A 20473-nucleotide genomic window follows, 5' to 3' on the forward strand; every position below is an offset into this window, starting at 1 on the left:
GTCTTTGTTTTTAGAAATTTCTCAGATTGATGACTTAGGTTTCTACTAAGAGATCACCTGATTGTAATCGTTTTATCATTTTTGGTGATCCAACCATGGACTCTATAGTCTTCTCGACTAAGAATGGGGATAATTTCCCAACGGGTTGTGTTGATAATGAATGTATCACCAAAAAGAAAGGAAGAGTAGGCTGAGAGCTGTTGATTTTAATTCTCTTAGCCTGAAATATGTTCAGTTGTAGGTCATCAGATTTATTGGAGTTAACTTTCTCCAATCTTGTGATGTTAGTTTTTGGTCCATTTTAAACTCCTTTTAGTCCTGGGTGGTGTCTTTTCACCCAGGTCCAGCCCCGCCACAGGGAGGCAGGAGTAGTGCCACCAAGTGACAAAGTGAGTAAAATAGAAGGGTAGTAGACAGAAAAATTAAGAAAGGTTACTTTCCTTTCTGGAAACTTCTTCCTTATGCTTTAAGAAAGAAAACTCTTATTATATATTTGAATAACGGAATAATAAACATCTGAACTCAAAGGGAAAAACTTATCTCTCTAATATAATCACACTAGAAGTCACAGGGAAGATCGCTTGGCACCCGGGATCGAGAACCACTGTACTAGGGGCATTGGTAAAATAATGGCAATGTCAAAGCTGGCTAGCATGTCTCCTTGTTATAAGGATGAGTATTATAGGTACCAGAAGTATGTGAGTGGACTGTGAAGAATAATTTTTAATGTATAGCAAAGCTTATTTTAGCTAAGGACTGGTGTGGATGATAGCTGCCATTCAAAACACTAGAAATCAGAAATCATTTCTACGTCTTCAGATGAGCTGGGATGCTTTCAAAGATGGGAAGATATCTTGAGTTGATAACATTTAAGCAGTTGTATTCATCTTCGTAAATTTTATTACTGATAAAGATTTTCCAAGTTTGTCCTTGAGTTGTTTTTCCAGTTGCTTTGTGCAGTCTTTGATGTGTTTGCAGCAATTCATTTGCAAGAACTTCTCTAATATTACTAATATTAAGGTTTCGTCCATTCCCTTCATCCACACACTATTTCTGCACAGCTTTTACTGCTTTCCTCAACTCTTCTTCTTCTTCTCTGCCTTCAATTTCCAGAGTATCCATGAACAGCAGATATCAGCTTTTGTATTGTGAGTGATACTAATCCCCCCCCCCCCAAGTTGTGAGTAGGATTCACTGTGCTGAAAAGAAGAGGGGAATGCAAAATGGCAAGGTTTATTATTTTTTTTATTTTTATTATTTTTTTTTATTCTGAAGAAATCAAAATACAGAGGTTACCTCCAGGTACTTTCTCATCCTCCAATTAGGGATGCCTCCTAACAAAATTTGTCTTGGGATTCTAGGTACTCAAGTTTTCTGGTGGGAGCAGACATGCAGGTTTCACGAGATGACTTAACACTTTTCTTGTATCGTCTCTTGCAATCATGTTAAAGCAACTATGTGGATATAAATTTTGTAAGAAAAACAAATTTTTTACTTCCCACTAAAGTTGAAAACTATTCAATGTTTTGAATAGTTTTCAGTGTCTTTATTATATGGTTTTCTCTCAGTTTATTTTTATTTTATTCTTACTGGACTTGAGAACTGGCTTAAACCTGGAAAATAATAGAAACCACTGATATTTTGAGGGGCAGCAACAGTGAAACAAACATATAGTTCATAACCCAACATAGTTCTCAACCAAACCAATTTCCTAATGTATACGAGGCCTGTCAGAAAAGTAATGAGATTAAATAAAAAATAAATAAAAAAAAAATTTATTTTGAATTTTATGCAGAATAACAATGGTCATCCTTGAAATAACTTCCCTCTGCAGCTACACAATACAGTGCCATTTCCAGTCGTTAAAGCAAGACTGGTAGTCTTCATCTGTCAGCCCCTTTATAGTGTTGGTTACAGCCAACACTACAAAGTTGGTTTCGTAATAATGAATTAGTCATAATTATGAAATTACTAGTTGTAACCGGCATAACATATGCCATCTTTCTGATTATGGTGTAAATAGTTTAATTTAGATTCTTCAGTCTTCACCATTCTTGTTTAGTAGTGATATAATTTTACAGCAGTGACCTATGGGATATATGCATATGCACACATTCATTGTTGGAATGGGCTGGGTTATTTGATGCATTTGTTTATATGACCCAGCAAATGGGTTAACTTGTTGCAGTGTCCCATCCAATTGTTGCATTACTTTGGCCATACACCCTTGGTTTGATTGTTTTTCAAGACGTTTTGTTGTCTTATCTCATTTATTTTCCTTCTTTGGATATAGCAGTGAGACCAAATGGTAAATCTGGCCGTGTATTCTTAAATAGTATGGACCATTTCCAGGCAGTGATTTAATCTCTGCACCCATTGATGTGAAAGCCATTGCTGAGTTGTACTCTTGTATATGTTCTCTGTAGTTATTTGCTTCACATGCATCCCCTGTAAGCAGCTCTCGTAATAGAGTAGGTGTCTCAGACAGTGGGTCGAGTGAAACCTTTCCATAATGACAGCATTTAGTGTATTTATTCAATGTGTTTAACTTGTGTCCCCAATATCTTGCATTGCAGTACTCACAGTTATAACACATATTTCCTATGTCATGCTCTTCCACATTAATTACAGCTTAATTATTCTCATCTGGTACTTCTATTCAATTAGTCCTACGGCATTTTGCCCATCTTCTAATTTCTAATCTTGCTTCTCTTTCTTCGATGTTTTCTGTTCATCTTCATAGTCTCAGATCTCGTTTCGTTCTCTTAGATCTCTCCTCTAATGTTTCATTAACATTTCTACATTTTCTCAAAGTTCTTACACATTGTTCAGCCATTTTTACACTTCTTAAAACTTAGAATGGTTTATTAAAATTGAAGACAGATAAATTAAACAATTAAAATAAACATACATCAATAGCTTTCAGGCATATGCTGCCTTTCTTCAGTCGAAAAACGTTAGTACAAAAATTAATAAAGAATGCTCACTATGGTGGTCATGCGAAGTGAACCGTGTTAACGGGTACTGGCAACAATTAGCAGTTGGAAAATTTGAACAGCATACCTAAGCATTTTATACATATGAAATTATTATGAATTATGAATAATGATTTCCTTTTAGTTTCTTTTTCAGTTTTGGGAACAAAAAGTATCAAATGGAGAGCAAGGTCCGGTGACTGAAATGAGAGGACTGGAATGCTTTTCTGTACCAAAAATTCTGTAATACAGATGGCAGAATGGGATAGTGCATTGTCATGGTGGAGGTTCCAGTTCTGACTGGTCTCTAGTTGCACATGAATTCTTTTCTGTAACCACTTGAGAATTTCTCTATAGTAATATTGGCTCATTGTTTGTCCTGTGGTATAAACTCTTTGTGAATGATGTCTCGATAATAATAATAATAATAAAAAAATAAAATAAAATCATTGCTTTGATTTGGTCATTCGAGATTTCTTTGGACAAGATGTTTTCGTGTGCCACTCCTAACTCTGGCATTTTGTTTCTGGATTGCGCTAGGAAAAACCAGTTTTCGTCACCAGTAACGACTCGTTTCAACACTTCAATTCCTAACCTTTCTAGCAAATCAATACGCATGTTCATGAGGTTTTGTTTTTGTCCATCACTTGAAACCTGTAGAACCATTTTTGAAGACATGTTTTGCATGGCCAAATCTTCATTTAAAATTTTGCGAACAGACTACCGATTTAAATTCAGTTTGATAACTATTATTCTGATTGTTAACTTTCAATCTCGATAAATTAATGCTCTCACTCTCTGGACAATATCGACAGTTCAAGTGGTAACTGGCCGTAGGCATGTGTCTCATCCTCCATCATTTCACGTCCCTATGAAAACAGCTTGTGCTAATGGAACACTTGAGATCGTAACATGGCATCCTCTCCATATGCCATTCTCACTTTTTTGTACACATCAGTTGCACTTTTTTTTTTTTTTTTTTTTTTAGTTTCATACAAAACTTGATTACATATAGTTTTTCAATATTTCGCTGTTCCATCACACACTTAACATAAACGTGATTCGCTGTTCCAACACACACACTTAACAAACATATAATTGCTATAACTGCACTAGCATCAAATGTACTGCCTCTAACGAGTTGTAACACACAGTGAGGTTAAGGAAAGAACACACTACATGTTATTGCATGTCACTTGTTTCCAATGTTGCCACTACACTTGTTACAAAATTAAAATCATTACCTTTCTGATAGACCTCATACATAAGTGATATTAAGATGTAATGTAACAGTAAAGCTTAGTGCTCCCATACAGTGAGCTCTGAAATCTGTATTGCCAAACACACTGCAAAACACAAAATATATTTATTACTCTCACATTCAACGTTTTTTTACCCATAAACATAATTAAATTTAAAGAAAAATAAAATGCCTGTTTTATATGGTGTTATATATGTATATCTAAATAAAAAAAAAGTAAATCACGAAATGAAGCGCAATAAACAGAATACAATAGCAAACTTTTCAATTACCTTTTTTATTCCAGCTAATGCTGCTGGTGAGTTAGGAGAAACAGTTTCAACAACAACACAACTGTCAAATTTATCTACATTGAATTCCTTTAAAATAAAATAAAAAAATGCATAATTATTATTTGCTGAGAAAAGTCCACTTTTGTGTGTTATATACATTCAAACAACAATAACCAAAGAATAAAAAAAAATTTCAGTACATTACTATGATGTGGCCTTAACCTTAATCTACAGAGCAGTTTATGTTCCCATAATGTGCTAAGGTCGTTCCATCTATTTCAGACAAGCAATGCTAGTGAGAAATATTCGGAAACTGGGCACTATCCAAATGTTCATGCTTTTATCAGTTAGTAGGGCATGCCACACTGTTAGTACCCCTGCCTTGCAGGTGCTAACAGGATGTCAACCACTATATCTCAGTGATCAGACGGGGGGGGGCCTACTCTACTACCTCAGAAAAGAAATACCAACTGAAATTTTAAACCTCCAGCTTGACCTTGCAATTAACCCCAAGATTGAGAAAAAGCAAATCCCATAACACCTACAAGCGATATGGCAACAGAAATGGGAAACCATGCCGAAAGGAGAGATCACAAGAATCACCCACCCAAACCAATTTTTATCCCAGCCCAATTGAAACTTTATAGATAAAAAAAAAAAATAAACTTTCAGATTCAAAATTTAATACTAATAATTATATAACAATAATTATTCAAAATAATTATCAATATTAATTATAAAAAAATTTAATTTACCATATTTAATATAATTCCAAAACGAATATTGATATCTACCTCTACCAGCCCAGCCACCTCTTAAAATGCTTTTTATTGCAAACTGTTGTGCAGAAATAAAATAGAGTCAACACTGCCGCTACTTAAATTGGTTTGACACTCTTGCACTACTAATCCGGCTGCACTAAAATTTCTTTTGAAGCTTGCACTGCTGGTGAGTTATTTCCACAAAAGAATACAAATTTCGGTGAATTTTGGAGACATTGGGAAAATGCGCTTTATTGGTCAATTAAGATTGTCAACAGACAAATAATACACATTGTTTCTAAAAAACCTTTAAGAATTTAAATACCCAAAAAAAGTTTTAAAACTAAAGATATAATAAGGAAGGCTAAAGCAGAGTCATGAGATAGATTTATAAGCACAATAGAACATGATGAAACACTTGAATAGCACAGAGAAAGACACTTCAAGAATAAATATAATAAAGGAAGAACAATGGAAAAAACATTCTGAAGAATTGTGGAAGGACCCAACATATCAAAACAGAAGAGATGCAGTTAGATCTAGTTAGTGACATAGATCCGACAACGAAGGAAGAATCGGAAAAGGCATTGAAAACTACAAAAAATAGGAAAGCAGTAGGAATGGATGGTATAAATGCAGAACTGATCAAGTATGGAGGAAGTTTTTTAAAAGACATGATACTAAATTTATTTAATAAATGTTGGGAACAATATAAAATACCAGAAGAATGGAAGATAGCAAAAATTATTTCAATATTTAAAAAAAAAAAGAAAATAAAAATGATACAAAGAATTATAGAGGGATTAGCATACAAAATACAGTATATAAAATGTATAGCAAAATAATAAATAACAGAATTAAAATTATCTCTGATGAAATATTAATAGAAGAACAGGCAGGATTCAGATTTTAAAATGAAATCTAAAAAAAATGTGAATTTTAAAGCGCCGTGAACATTTTCCGCCATAAAAAAACGTGTGGCTAAAATTATCTTTCCCGGTCAAAACAGCACTCAGTGGATGGGGGAGAGGGGTGACAAAATTGCGAGCGTGGATGTTTCTCACTAATCCTTGTTCAGTATGTGTTATGTGCTTGTCATGGAAGGTTTCGTCGTTTGCTTTTAATTTATATGCTTATAAATTGAATAAATTTATCAATTTATAAATTGACAAATTTATTCAATTGCATGTCAATTGCAATCAATTTATAAATTGATATGCGTACAAAAGTGACAAACCTACCGTTTTCAGTGTAAAACAGACTTTTTCGAGTGTGTTAACGGAAGAAAGTGACTTTATTGTGGACAAATTCTTTCTAACATGTACAAAAATATGGCTACGAATAACAAGAGAAATGTGAAAAGATCAAAGAAGGTGATGACATTAACGAATAAAATTTCTAATGGTGAAAGTGTCTTCTCAGTGGCAAAACATTATAAAATCAATGAGTCAACGGTACGATCAATCAAGAAATCGGAAGAAAAAATCCGCCGTAGTGAAAACGCACTAATTGCTTCAAAAATTTGCTCTGTAACTCATGATGTTAAATTAGAAAAAATGGAAAAAGCTTAAATTTGGTGGATAGAAGACCGAACACAAAATAAAATTCCGTTAAGTTCACTCATCATTCGTGAAAAGGCAAAACTCCTCTATCAACACTTTAGCGAAACTTGTGATAGCACTGGCTTGAAAGATTTGTTTGAAATTTCTAATAAATATTACATTTAATATTAAATTGTTTCTTATTTTCATTTCATTTCGATGCCATATGCTTGTATTTCACTGTGTACATAGTCATAATATGAAGGTACATATAATACATAGACAAAATTTTAGACTAGTTTTTCTTATATATTTCATACTTTGGAATGGAACACCTTTATTACTATGGGAGCCATAACTCAGTATTCGTGGCATTTCCCAGGAACGTAACCCCCACGAATAGCGGGGGTTTACCGTGTGTGTGTGTGTGTGTGTGTGTGTGTGTGTGTGTGTGTGTGTGTATTGAGGATATGTTATGCAAATGGAAAGAAGAAATTAATACAGGTATATATTTAAATACAAAGAATAGGATTAATACAATGTTATTTGTAGATGATCAAGTAATTATTCAAGATAGTGAAGATAATTTACAAACCAAATAATAGAAGAATATAAATTTAAATTTCAATGATGAAAACTAGAACAGTGGCTTTTAAAGGTAAAAATACGGTGAGAAAAAAAAAATAGTTATAGACAATAAAATATTGAAACAAGTAAAACATTTTAAATATCTAGGATGTGATATAACATATGATGTCGAAGAAGTATGAACCAGAAATTAGAGAAATTTCAAAATATATGTGGAACAATAAAAATAACTCTGGCTAAGAAAACAAGGAAAAAAAAACAATTGAAATTTTACAAAGTAATGGCAATACCAACACTTCTTTATGGTTCTGAAATATGGATACTGAAACAAAGAGACATTAGAATACAAGCTGCAGAAATGAAATTTTTAAGATATGTTAAAGGATGTACAAAATTAGATAAAATACCAAAAGTAAATATTAGAAAGGAATTAAAGATTTACTCAATTAACGGAAAAATTATAGAATATAGACAAAGATGGACAGAACATGTAGAAAGAATGGAAGATAATAGATTCCCTAAATTAGCTTATACATATTGAGCAAAAGGAAAAAGAGACAGAGGAAGACCAAAGAAAAGATGGGCAGACTTCTTTGAAATCGGAACAGGCAGATTGCCTAATCCATGAAGGAAGATAAGATTAAAAAAAAAAAAAAAAAAAAAAATTTTTAAAATATATGTAAGAAACAGCCCGAAATGTTTGAAATAACAATTAATTAAGATTACTTTCACCTGAGCTGAGCCCAAACATCATTCGCGCTACCCAGGTCAGGCCCATGCAAGACCTCTACAAGGCAATTCCAACCAACCATCAATGTAACTCACCCAATGTAACTCATTCATCATTACTGGACACGACCCCTACTGCCAAAAACCGACAATCACAGGGAGTGAAAGAAATCCACAAAGCCATTACGGCAAAACGGAGTCTTGGGGGCATCTCATGTATGAGTGCCCCACCTATGACACCAGTAGACTCAAATTCCTTACGTCAAGGATCAGGTGTTTCAAGTTCCGAACTGAACAGGAGTGGGATAGTCTCCTGGCTGGATGACCGTCTGGATGAACATTCTAACTCAACAGGGTTGAATTGATGGAGAAAGTATGATGCAACGTGAAATAAACAGTAACTCCCTTTTGTGAACAGAGCCGTGCACTCACTAAGAAAACAAGCGTACTGCTGGTGCCACTAGGTGTGGGATTGCTGGCTCTCTTGGATTCCTCCTGGAGAGCGGGATTTAGCTGCTAACTCACAATGGGTAGGATACTGCAGGCACTGAAACAGTGCAGGCTCTCCTGGACCCCTCCTTGGAGAGTCTGATTTGATGCTAACCCATAGTAAGTAGTGCTGGCTCTCGTCAGGGTGCAGGTTACAGAGTTCTAGTCCAGATGGCGATCATACAGGGGCACCTTCCCCCTGTAACTTTAACTCCCCACACACACCCCCTACTTCACCCTACCCAAGGTGGACTACCTCCTTACCTATCAGTCTGACCTCTCTTTTCCCTCATTAAAACTCAACTTGTCTATAACCTATAATCGTATCTTCCTCCTTTTTTTTTTTTTTTTAACTTGGGCTCTTGCAACAAGCTAAGGTAATCCTGGTGGAGGCCAGCCAGAGTACGATCGGAAGCCTGGCTCACCTCCCAGTGGTGGTGGCGGGCAATTCAGGGGTCTCACTAGGGGGCCCTGCAGCCAAGCAGCCAGAGACACAACAGAACATAACACCACTCTGACACAAACCAGAACATTAACACTTTTCTGGCTTTTACAGAGATTCTGTACTTCTTCACAAAGTACTATGGTGTAGATGTGAGAAACCACCGGTGGTGCATTCCACAAAACACTATGACTGTGCTATCACTGCTGTAGTGGATGCATTCCTGAAGGCCCCAAGAGAAAACTTTCTTCACAGCTGGAATCAGCATATTGTAGCATTGGTTGCAAAAGAATATTGACCCCAAAGGGGACCATGTTGAAAAGTAACGTGTTACCAGACTCCTCAAATAAAGCCTTTATACTCAGACCATGAACTTTTAAAATGCCTCTTGCAAGACCCTTGATATGGAGGGGAATTTTTTTTTTTTGACATAGGAAACAGTCAAAACAATCTCATGAATATATGAACAGACATGAACTAGTAAATTCAAAATAGAACAAGAAGTAGAGGGGAAACTGCCATTTTTGGATATCATGGTGCAGAGAGAAAAAAAATTTGATTATCACTCAGGTGTATAGAAAAAAAGGATGGACTCTAGACTATGTTAATTTCATATTGAATTATTCAATGAATATCAAATATAGTATTATCAAACATTAACATGCAGAACACTAAGAATTTGTGATCAGGAAAATTAGATGAGGAACTTAAAAATCTCTCAACCCTTTCTAACAATGATTTCTGACAAAATCATATGCAAATATAAGAGAAATTCTGGGAATGAAAACTTAGTTAATAATAATAAAATGTCAAACAGAGAAATTTTAAAAATGTACATAACAACCCCTTATATAAAAGGAATAGGAGAGAAAATCATGAGAATGTGCAAAAAATATGGACTGATGTGGTTTTCACACCAATAAACAATATAAGTAATTCTCTGAGGGACACAATTTTTTAAACAGGACCTAGACATGTTATTTACTAAAGCATATTAGGATGTGGGAAAGTTTACGCCAGGGAGACAGGATTTGGTTGGTTTAGTGTTTAATGGCACATGGGGGAGACAGGAAGGTTATATGACATAAGAGTGGAGGAGCATTATAAACATGTAGCAATGGGAAATGCCAGGAAACCATAAAGAGCAGAAACAGAGATAGCACACATATAGTTGTTCCTACACTTTTATTGTAAACCATTTTAAATTATGGGGGGGTAAGGAATTGTCTTAAAAGAAAAAAATTAAAGAAGCAGCTATGTACATAAGAAAATTAACAGAAGACAAGAATAAATATAAAGGGAGATAGGTGCATTATAGATGGAGCTTTTAGGCAAAAGAATATAAATTTATCAAGTAAAAAAAATAAATTCTAATTCAGACTATAAAATTCATGTATATATGGGAATTGATCTTTAAAGGATAGGATAGGTTTCCTTGGTATCCCTCATTGACCAGTCAGGTTAATTATATAATTCTGAACTGGAATGTGTAACTAATTCAACCACTCCTCCAAGAGAGAGGTTGCTGACTCTCTTTACAAGTTCCAGCTGTGAATTACAAGCTCCAAAAAAGATCAGTGTTATGCTATTTTATTTACTTAATTGTCATACTGTATTGTACTTTATAAGTAGCTCTATAGTTCTAGTTACACTTATTTTTATTTTAGATATTTTTGTAGGTTACTACTTAATATACGTAAAACCTTTGTCTCGTTTGAATCTTGCAGCCATTGATTTCGTATAGAGTGAGCAGTAGGAAATTCAAATTTTGAATTGTGGTAATTAGGTAGCTCTAATGTAAAATTACATAGTGTAATATGTATCAATGCATTTAGGAATCTAATGTAAAATTACATAGTGTAATATGTATCAATGCATTTAGGAATCTAGGAATCTAGGAAACTCTGGGGAGTCACAGCACTCCTTATGAAATGTTTGCAGAACTCTCTGGAACAGAACATGATCTAGCCAAGGAGGATGTCTTTGTGTGTGTGTGCTAGGTGCAGAGAGTGTCAAGAAATTAGGTGCCAACTCAGCGTTCTGATGGGTGCTTATGAGAGTTTGAAGAGTCCAACAGATGCCCTAAAAGATATTAAAATGGGGGACCCATCAGGCTCTCAGATGCTCAACTCAATGCCAGAGCTCACTCTTGTGCATCAGGCAATACAGAGGCAATCTCCAAGGCAGAATGTGCTGGTCCCACCGGAGTTAGTTATTGTTGGTAACTCTATTGTCAGGGAGACGGGGAATATATTATGCAAAAAGGATAGGTAAAACAGGACCAGGGTATGTTTGCCAGATGCAAAAATTGATGATGTTGTAGAACAGATATCATCTTTTAAGGGCACAAAGGGTGATATTGTTGTACATGATGGTACTAATGACATTAAGAATAGGAGATCTGCAGCTTAACTTAGCAAGTACAGGTCAATGCTGAAAAAAGGTTGCAAGTTAGGGTTAAATTTGAAAGTGTCTGCAGTTCTGCCCAGACACGATAGGAGGGAGTATAGGATGAGAGCCTTATCAATTAATTTGGAGGGACTGTGCAAGGTTCACGGGGTAGAATTTTCCTCAACATCATCTGTGCTTGTTAACAGGAGAGAGTGCTTCTACAAAGATGGGATACACTTAAATAGAAGGGGGGCAAGAGTGTTTGCTGATGCTATCGAGGCAGTGGGTCGGAAAACTGCTAGCTTGGGGAGATTCACAAACAAAAAGGTTAAAAGTAGATGAAAGTGATTCTTGCACTGCTACTCTTAGAATAAGCAGAAGCCTGGACGGCAGGATGCTGGGGGTTTCAGGGACTAGTGGGAGTCTCATGAAACAAATACATGGGCTGTGTTAGGGTAGATAAGAATAGGTGCATGTATACTTGCATGTACATCAATGCAAGAAGTATAGTAGTAAATTTGATGAATTTGAAGTGCTGGTCAAGAAAACAAAGGCAGATATCGTTGAGATATGATTGATTGATTGATCGATTTTGATTTTTGTGGCACAAAAACAGCAGGGTTATAGTGCACCAGGAAAAAGTTAAAATATAAAAAGGTAAGACTGGTAACTTGTAAAAAAGTTACTTCGTTTAAAGGTGCATACAATCATAAAATCAGTACAATGATAGAAGCAAATTGTATATTTCATATGAGTGTATACAAATTGATCGACTTTAAAAATTTAAAAACTGCTGACACATTGTCATTGTCATTTAAAATCTGACTAAGTGTATACGGATCAGTCAGATGGGTAAAAGCAGTAAAACGAGCATTTATAAAACTGGAACAATCACATAAAATGTGTTCGACGGTTAAAATGGTGTCACATTGCTCACACATAGGAGGGTCATCAGCCCTCAGCAAAAAGGAGTGTGTCAAATGACAGTGTCCTATGCGGAGCCGAGCAAGAACAACTTCCTCTTTGCGATCCCTGTGTAAGCTGGACCGCCAAGGATGGATCACAGGCTTAATTCGACATAGTTTGTTTGTAGTAATCAGTCGATGCCACAAATCTTGCCACTGAGATTGCAGGTTACTATGGATCACTTGCCTGTAGTCTGTATAGGGTAGATTATCAAGGTCAAGATTATCCGTCAGGGCTGCCGATTTGGCTGCAATGTCAGCCAAATCATTTCCTCTAATCCCAATGTGACTGGGGATCCAGCAGAAGCAGATATCGAATCCACTTGCATCGAGGCTGTATATTATCTGCTGAATACGGGACGGTTGGATGATTAGTGCGTGACACCGCTGATAAAGCCTGTAGTGCACTCATTGAATCAGCATATATAATACACCATTGGTATTGGTGTTTTCTTATGTGATCTAGAGCTAACTCCATAGCATGCAGCTCTGCAGTGTAAATGCGCAGTTAACAGGTATCTGCTCTGATATGGTTTTATCTGGAAAAACAGCAGCAGATCCTACATATGATTCTGACCTCGAGCCGTCTGTGTAAACTGGCAAGAAGTCAGAATGTTCTGCACGGTGTTGTGAATAGAGCTGAAGGTAGACAGAAGCTGGAGTATTAGACTTCGTTGCAAGTTTGAGCGAGAAGTCACATGCTGGTGTTTGTGCATGCCAGGGTGGAAAGGGCTCCTTTGGTGATTGAGCAACCTTGTCTACCGAGATGTTAAGTTCATTGAGTAGCTCTTGAACACGAATGCCGAATGGCCGATTGGCAGTACGTCATGTGTTATAAAGATTTTCCCATCGAGGCTCGAAAACGGATGTCCATGTGGGATGGTGTGGTAGGGACTTCAGCTTGAAGGCATATTGCAGAGACAACTGCATTCGCCGAAGCGACAAAGATGGTTCATTTGCTTCGGCATACAGACTTTGGACAGGCGAAGTTCTAAAAGCACCGGTAGCAATACGGATGACTTGATGATGGACGGGGTCCAACGAACAGCGCTATTTCTGGCAGATGAATACACCTGAGACCCATAATCCAATTTTGAGCGTATTAGTGCACGGTATAAGCGGAGTAGAGTGCATCGGTCTGCACCCCAAGAGGTAGAAGAAAGAGAGCGGAGAATGTTAAGACCTCTCATGCACTTTGTGCATAGGTGACGAATATGTTGGACAAATGTCAGCTTTTTGTCAAAAATGAGTCCCAGGAATTTCGTCTCTGATAAGACTGGAATGGTGCTTTGTCCAAGTCGTAATTCAGGCTCAGGGTGGAGGTTGCGTTTGCGACAAAAATGTACGCAAACGGTCTTCTCCGGTGAGAACCTGAAACCATTGGCCGTGGCCCAGGAGTTAAGACGGTTAATAGCTTGTTGTAGTTGTCTCTCAATAACCCTCATATTGCATGATTGAGAGAATATGCTGTAGTCATCAACGTAGAGTGCACTGTTTATAGTTGGAGGAAGTTGTTCAGAAATAGAATTTATTTTAATGGCAAAAAGCGTGACACTTAAGACAGATCCTTGTGGTACCCCCTCCTCTTGGCAAAAGGACCGGGAAAGGGCGGATCTTACACGAACTTGGAAATAACGGCAGGATAAAAATTTTTAATAAAAATGGGAAGGTGGCCTCGTAGACCGAGGTTGTAAAGGTCTTTTAATATACCAAATCTCCAAGTTGTGTCGTACGCTTTTTCCATATCAAAGAAGATGGACACCAAGTGTTCTCTTTCTAGGAAAGCATCTCGGATAGATGTTTCCAGTCTTATTAAGTGGTCCAGTGTGGACCTGTTTCTTTGGAAGCCGCACTGAAAGCGGGAGAGAAGGTCATTCGATTCTAAATACCATAAGAGACGAGCATTGACCATTCTCTCCAATATTTTGCACAGGCAGCTGGTCAGAGCAATAGGACGATAGTTTTTTGGGCATTTAGGATCCTTTCCTGGTTTAGCAAAAGCAAGAATAGTTGCCTTGCGCCAGGTATCCGGAAAATACTCTTCGAGGAAGATTCTGTTGTACAGGAAGAGCAGATGGTCCATGGATTCTGGTGAAAGATGTTTGATCATTTCATAATGGATGTCTGGTCCAACAGCGGTAGGTAGCCTTTGTACGGGCGAGTGCTGTTTTCAGATCATGGATGTTAAATGCCCACTGTATGGGTGGGAACCCTTCGATGTGAACTTAAGGGCCTGTTTTTCAGCGTTGCGCTTTAGGACCAGAAACTCTGGGGAGTAAGATGATGTTGCAGAGATGTTAGAAAATGTTTCCCCAAGAGCACTGGCTATTGCAGTGAAGTCTGCGATAGTACATCCATTATATTCAAGGACCGATGAGGGGTGTGTGTGCTGTGTATTTTCCCTTAATTTCCGGATTTTTTCCCAGACCACCTTAGTGCTGGTCGTCTGGGTAATGGATGATGTGAAACGGATCCACGATTCCTTTTGACTATGACGGCGGATATAGCATGCTTTGGCTCGTGCACGTTTAAATGCTAATAGGTTGACCGTGGTAGGATATCGTCGAAATATCCCCCAGGCTTTGTTTTGAGCCTTTTTAGCTGCTGTGCATTCTTGATTCCACCATGGTTTTGGAAAGGGAGGAAACCATGTGGATGTTTTTGGAATTGCAGTTGCAGCTGCATGGACAATATTTTCTGTTATGTACGTAACTGCATCATTGATAGGCTCCTGACTGATTGCAGAGTTGTCAAATTTTGCCAGGTGTTGAAAGGCACTCCAGTCAGCTTGATCAAACTTCCACCGCAGTAACCTGACAGGAAGACAAGGTCTCCCAGTAATTAAGGTGGTTATCACGGGGAAGTGATCACTTCCATACGGGTTCATTTCTACCTCCCAAGTAAGTGAAGGGAGAAGAGAAGGCGAGCTGATAGAAAGATCAATGGCAGAAAACGTACAGGTAGGCATGTGGAAAAAGGTGTTTGTTCCCACATTAAGAAGGCAGAGGTCATTGTCAGTGAGCATACACTCTATGACTCGTCCCCTTCTATTAATGCTAGCACTACCCCACAGGGTGTTATATCCATTAAAGTCCCCAAGAAGTAAGAAAGGGGGAGGCAACTGCATTACGAGATCATCAAGGTCTTTTTGGCAGATGTCAGTACCAGGTGGCAAATATATAGAGCAAACTGTTAGTAAAAACCCCACTGTTATTCGAGTTGCTACTGCCTCTATGCTGGTAGTAAGTCGCAGATGCTGAAAAGGGGTATGGTTGGCCACAAGGATTGCGACTCCTCCATGCACGGGGCCATCTCCAATTCTATCCTTGCGAATGATAGTAACGTTATGCATCCTGGGGTCATCATTTGCCCTTAGGTAAGTCTCCTGTATACAAAAGCAAAATGGTTTGTGCTTTTGCAGGAGTGCCTTGATGTCTTCTGCATTTTGGCGGAATCCATGACAATTCCACTGTAGGAATTTAGCCATTATTTTGGCTTGGTGGTTCCTTCAGGCGGCTTCCGAGGTGCTGAGGGCTTACTTTTATCAGTCTTGGGTTTATCTTTTTTGGGGAAGAATGGACGTTGTCCCTTGTCCATTTCTTCCTCCGCAAAGAGTTCCAAGACTGAATCTTCGGGTACCTCCTTCTGCTCGACATCCATCTTTTCTTGGGTACTGGGGGAGGACTTTCCCTTTCTTATTCTTTTCTTTCATAATTACCTTTGTTACTTGTGGAGCATTAGGAGGTACCGATATAGGAGTGGCAGCTGATTGGTCCTTCTGTGCAGGTTTTTGAGAACTTAAAAGATAACGCGCGATAGGAGTGAAAGACTCCTTTGGAGGAATGGTCATGTCCGTCTGAGTTCCGACGGAACATCTCCCTGCTACCTTCTGGGCGTAGGTAGGTTTGTTGGTATTTAGGGGTTTCACAGATTTCCTTGCCTCCTGGTATGATATATTTAGTTCTGCCTTCAGCCGTTGAATTTCTTTTTCTTCTTTCCACCTCTGGCATGCTCGTGAGTAGACCGGGTGGTCTCCTTCACAGTTAATACAGGTTGGTTTTGCAGCTGAACATGCTGTTGTTACGTGGTCCTTTGCGCCGCATCGAGCGCATGCAAGGACTCCACGGCAGGCCATTTCAGAATGTCCATACTTCTGGCATTTAAAACAACGTAAAGGGTTCGGAACATATGGACGCACTGAACAGTTAATGTATCCAGCTTTAATCTCATCAGGAGGTTCAGGAGAGTTAAGTCAGGATAACGCTCCTGGTTTTAACAAGTTTTCCATCCCTTTGCGCAGTGATTCTCTTGACGGCAATAACTCCCTGTGGTTTTAATTCGGAGCAGATTTCCTCCTCGGTTACATCGAGAAGGTCCCACTCCGAAATGACACCTCTCAATGAATTGAGTGTTCTGTGTGGTGTCACTGTTATAGGTATTCCTCCGATTGATGTTGTTCGGAGTAGATGTTCAGATTGCCTGTCATTTTTAGTTTCAATTAAAAGGTCTCCAGAATGGAGCCTCTTAACTGATTTGGGTGAACCTGCTAACCCATCTAACCCTTTTTGAATGAAAAAGGGCGACATTTTACCAATCGGTGTTTCATTGGTAGAATGCATAATTAAGAACCTTGGGACAGGCCCTGATGGTAATTCAGTTCGCTGCCTCTTTTTAGCAATAATGCTATCTGCATCTTTGTCATTTGTTTCTGATAGGGACCGGGTTGGGCCCCCTGAGGAAGTAAGTTTATCAGGATTCATGTAAATTTTAAGTGGTTCAGTGCCCGGGCTCTCCACCCACCACAGAGCCCAAAGGGACGCCCACTACCCGGCATGCAATAAATGCGCTCGGGAGTGGAACGCCAGGGCTACCCAGACACCATACCCGCACCGCCGCCAGCCTGAATCCTGTCCCTCGGACCATGAGGGTAGGGGCGTGGCATTGACACGGTTGACTCTTGCAGGCGAGCCTACTAGCCGATTGATCCTAGCCGGGCCTTCCAGGACCTCCCGTCTTGTCGAAGCAGGGGCCAAAGTGGTGTATTGAAGCTGGGCCCCTCAACCACCAGGATTCCCCTTTCCGAATTTCCATGGGTCGCAGCGCATGGCAAACACGCCGGATTCCATTGATGTAAGCCTGGAACCTGGGCTGTGGGCGCTGGATCCCAGTGATGCTAGTCTGGAAGTCCAGCAGCGTCACTGGGAGGTCCCCTCACCACGTACAGGTGCCCACGTCGAGGGGTCGTTGAGATATTAGAGACATGGTGTCACACACACACACAAAAATTGCAGAATTGGAATTTGGGGAGTACAATGTGTACAGAAAGAATACACAAGATAGGAAGGGAGGAGGGATTATGCTGTTAATTAAGAAAAACAAAATCTAAGTGCATCCAGTTGACACAGATGGACAGTGCAATGTTAGGTCAGTTTAGTGTGATATAAGCATTGGGAAAGCAAAAATTAGAGTAGGAGTGTGTTATAGGCCTAATGACTCTAATGAGTACAACGAACAATTGTACAGAGAAATAGAATGGGCCAATAAATCAGATTGTGTTATAATGGAGGATTTTAACTTCCAAGATATTGACTGGAACTTGTGGATTGGTCACACACACACACTAGCAAGACTTGTGAATTTATTGAATGGTTGTTTTCTGCGGCAGCATGCTCGAGAGGCAATCAGAAAGGGTAATACTCTTGATCTGGTTATCAGCGGTGATTATTTGTGTATAAAGAATTTGCAGATAAAGGAACCATTAGGTGGCAGTGATCACAGTGTAGTGATATGGGATTTACTTAAAGACATAATTACATTAGGGGTAAAGGGAAGGGTTTTTGCTTCCAAAGGTGACTACAGTGGTTTCAGACAGTTTTTAAATTCTGTACATGTATGAAGTAATGAAATTTTTGCACTAACTGATGTCACCAACAGCAAATTCTCAATGTGAAGCATTCAAGGATCTAATCATGAAAGCTACTAGGCTTTTCATACAGATTAAGAAATATTGTTCAGGGTTTGGTTGTCAGATGAACTAATGATCCCTGTGTCATGGAAGAAAAATGCATGGGATGCATATAAATTATTAGGTGACACAGAAGACAATGGCAGATATAAGCTAATCTGAAATCAAGTCACAAAGGAGGTTAAGCAAGCAAAGGCAGATTACGAGAAATCTTCGGCAAAGGATGCTAAAAAAAAAAAAAAGATAAGGACTTCTTTACTTATATAAACTCGAAGGAAGGGGATAAATCAAATTGGTCGACTTGATATTGATGGTTCGACTGCTGATGAACCTGCTCAGATAGCTGATAATCTGAATGAGTATTTTGCATCTACATTCACAGATGAAGAGTTATTCAAGGAGGGGAATGCCAGAAGTTTATCAATCTGCAACAGGACTAAATTATTTTGGAATAACTGAGAGCAAAGTAGAAGAGAAATTGAAGTTAAACATAAGAAAGGCACTTGTGGCAGATGGGATCTATTCGGTTTTATTAAAGGAGGCAGCAAAGGAAGTAAGCAAACCCTTAGCCATTATGATGAGAGCATCCTTGGACACAGCGGAAGTCCCCACAGACTGGAGATGTGCAAATGTATCCACAATTCACAAAGAGGGATCTGAGTGGGGATCTAATTACAGACCAGTTACTATAACTTCTGTTCTGGAAAAATATGGAGTCACTGGTTAAAGATGCATTGCAAGATCATCTAGAAGACTGCAGTAATAATTCCGACATAGGATGGGTTTGTAAAGGGAAAGTCTTGTCTGACCAATCTGATTGAATACTATGATGTGATTACAAATATGATGTGATTACAAATGAACAAGAGGCAAAAAATAATTCTGAAATCATATACTTGGATTTCAACAAAGCTTCTGACACTGTTGTGCATGAAGACTACTGTACAAATTGAAGCAGTATGGTATTATGGGAAAGTTGCTACAAAGAATAAAATGGTGGTTGAGTGCAAGAAGACAGTGGTAATCAATGGATGCAGCTCTTCGTGAACTAATGTTATTAGTGGAGTTCCACAGGGTTCGGTGTTAGGCCCACTGTTGTTTTGTATATTTATCAATGATATTGATGAAGGTATATCAGGCCTAATGTCGAAGTCTGCAGATGATACAAAGGCTGGTAGGGTTGTTAATACAAGTAATGGCAGTGTGCTACTGCAACAGGATCTAGAAAATTTGGCAGATGGGCTGAGAAGTGGCAACTGAAGTTTAAAATTGACCAATGCAAAGTACTGTACATGGGTAGATGTAACCCCACATAAAAACATACCAACTGTGTGGTACTACACTTAGGGTGGTAGAAAATGAAAAAGATCTGGGAGTAACTGTGCAGTCTGATATGAAGTTTTCTGAACAATGCAGACATCCTGCCAGAGCAGGTCATGGGTAATTGTCAATGACATACAGGAATTTTGCTAGCAGGGAAAAGGAGGTGATTATTCCCTTGTATAAGGAAATGGTCAGACCACATCTTGAGTACTGCGTACAGGTCTGAAGGCCTCATTTTAGTAAGGATGTAGAGTTGCTTGAGTATGTACAGAGAAGGTCAACAAGATTGCTAAGGGAAACGAAGGGTTCTCTCACCAAGAAAGGTTTAAGTTCTGCAAATTGCAGCAGCTGGAGACTAGGCACCTGCGAGGTGATCTGATCGAGGTGTATAAGGCCTCGAATGGGTTGAGCACACTAAATTCTGATGGAATTCTTCTGCTTCCTCAGATTACGAACCTAGGGGTGGGGGGGGGCATAAATTCAAATTGAGGAAAGACAGTTGCAGAATAGATGTGCAAAAATTTTCCTTTAGCAAGCGGGTGGTTAACTGCTGGAAGAAACTTCCATCAGTCATTGTGGATTCCATTGATAGCTTAAATAAATTCAAGGAGGAACTGGACAAACTTTCAGAGTGAATGGATGTGTGAAATTGTTTTTTTTTTTTTTTTTTATTATTATTTTTTTTTTGGCTGATGCTACATAAGGTCATGCTTTCTTTCTTGCAGCACATGCCTCCATTATTTCTTTTTTTTTTTTTTTTTTTTTGTTTTA

At 38.4% G+C, this 20473-nt stretch overlaps 1 protein-coding gene across 1 annotated transcript in view; it reads right to left on the reverse strand.

Annotated features, from left to right (window-relative positions):
• Positions 1–20473, reverse strand: part of LOC150090913 (PDZ domain-containing protein 8-like) — a 218063-nt gene that overhangs the window by 182254 nt on the left and 15336 nt on the right. The window contains exon 3 of the mRNA XM_090377161.1: positions 4509–4595. Coding sequence (XP_090233287.1) covers positions 4509–4595 — 87 coding nt within the window. The remainder of the gene's footprint in view (positions 1–4508; positions 4596–20473) is intronic.

This window comes from Mastigoproctus giganteus, chromosome 1 (genome assembly GCF_048544385.1).
Source record: "Mastigoproctus giganteus isolate SK-2022 chromosome 1, ASM4854438v1, whole genome shotgun sequence".
NCBI classification, from domain to species: domain Eukaryota; kingdom Metazoa; phylum Arthropoda; class Arachnida; order Uropygi; family Thelyphonidae; genus Mastigoproctus; species Mastigoproctus giganteus.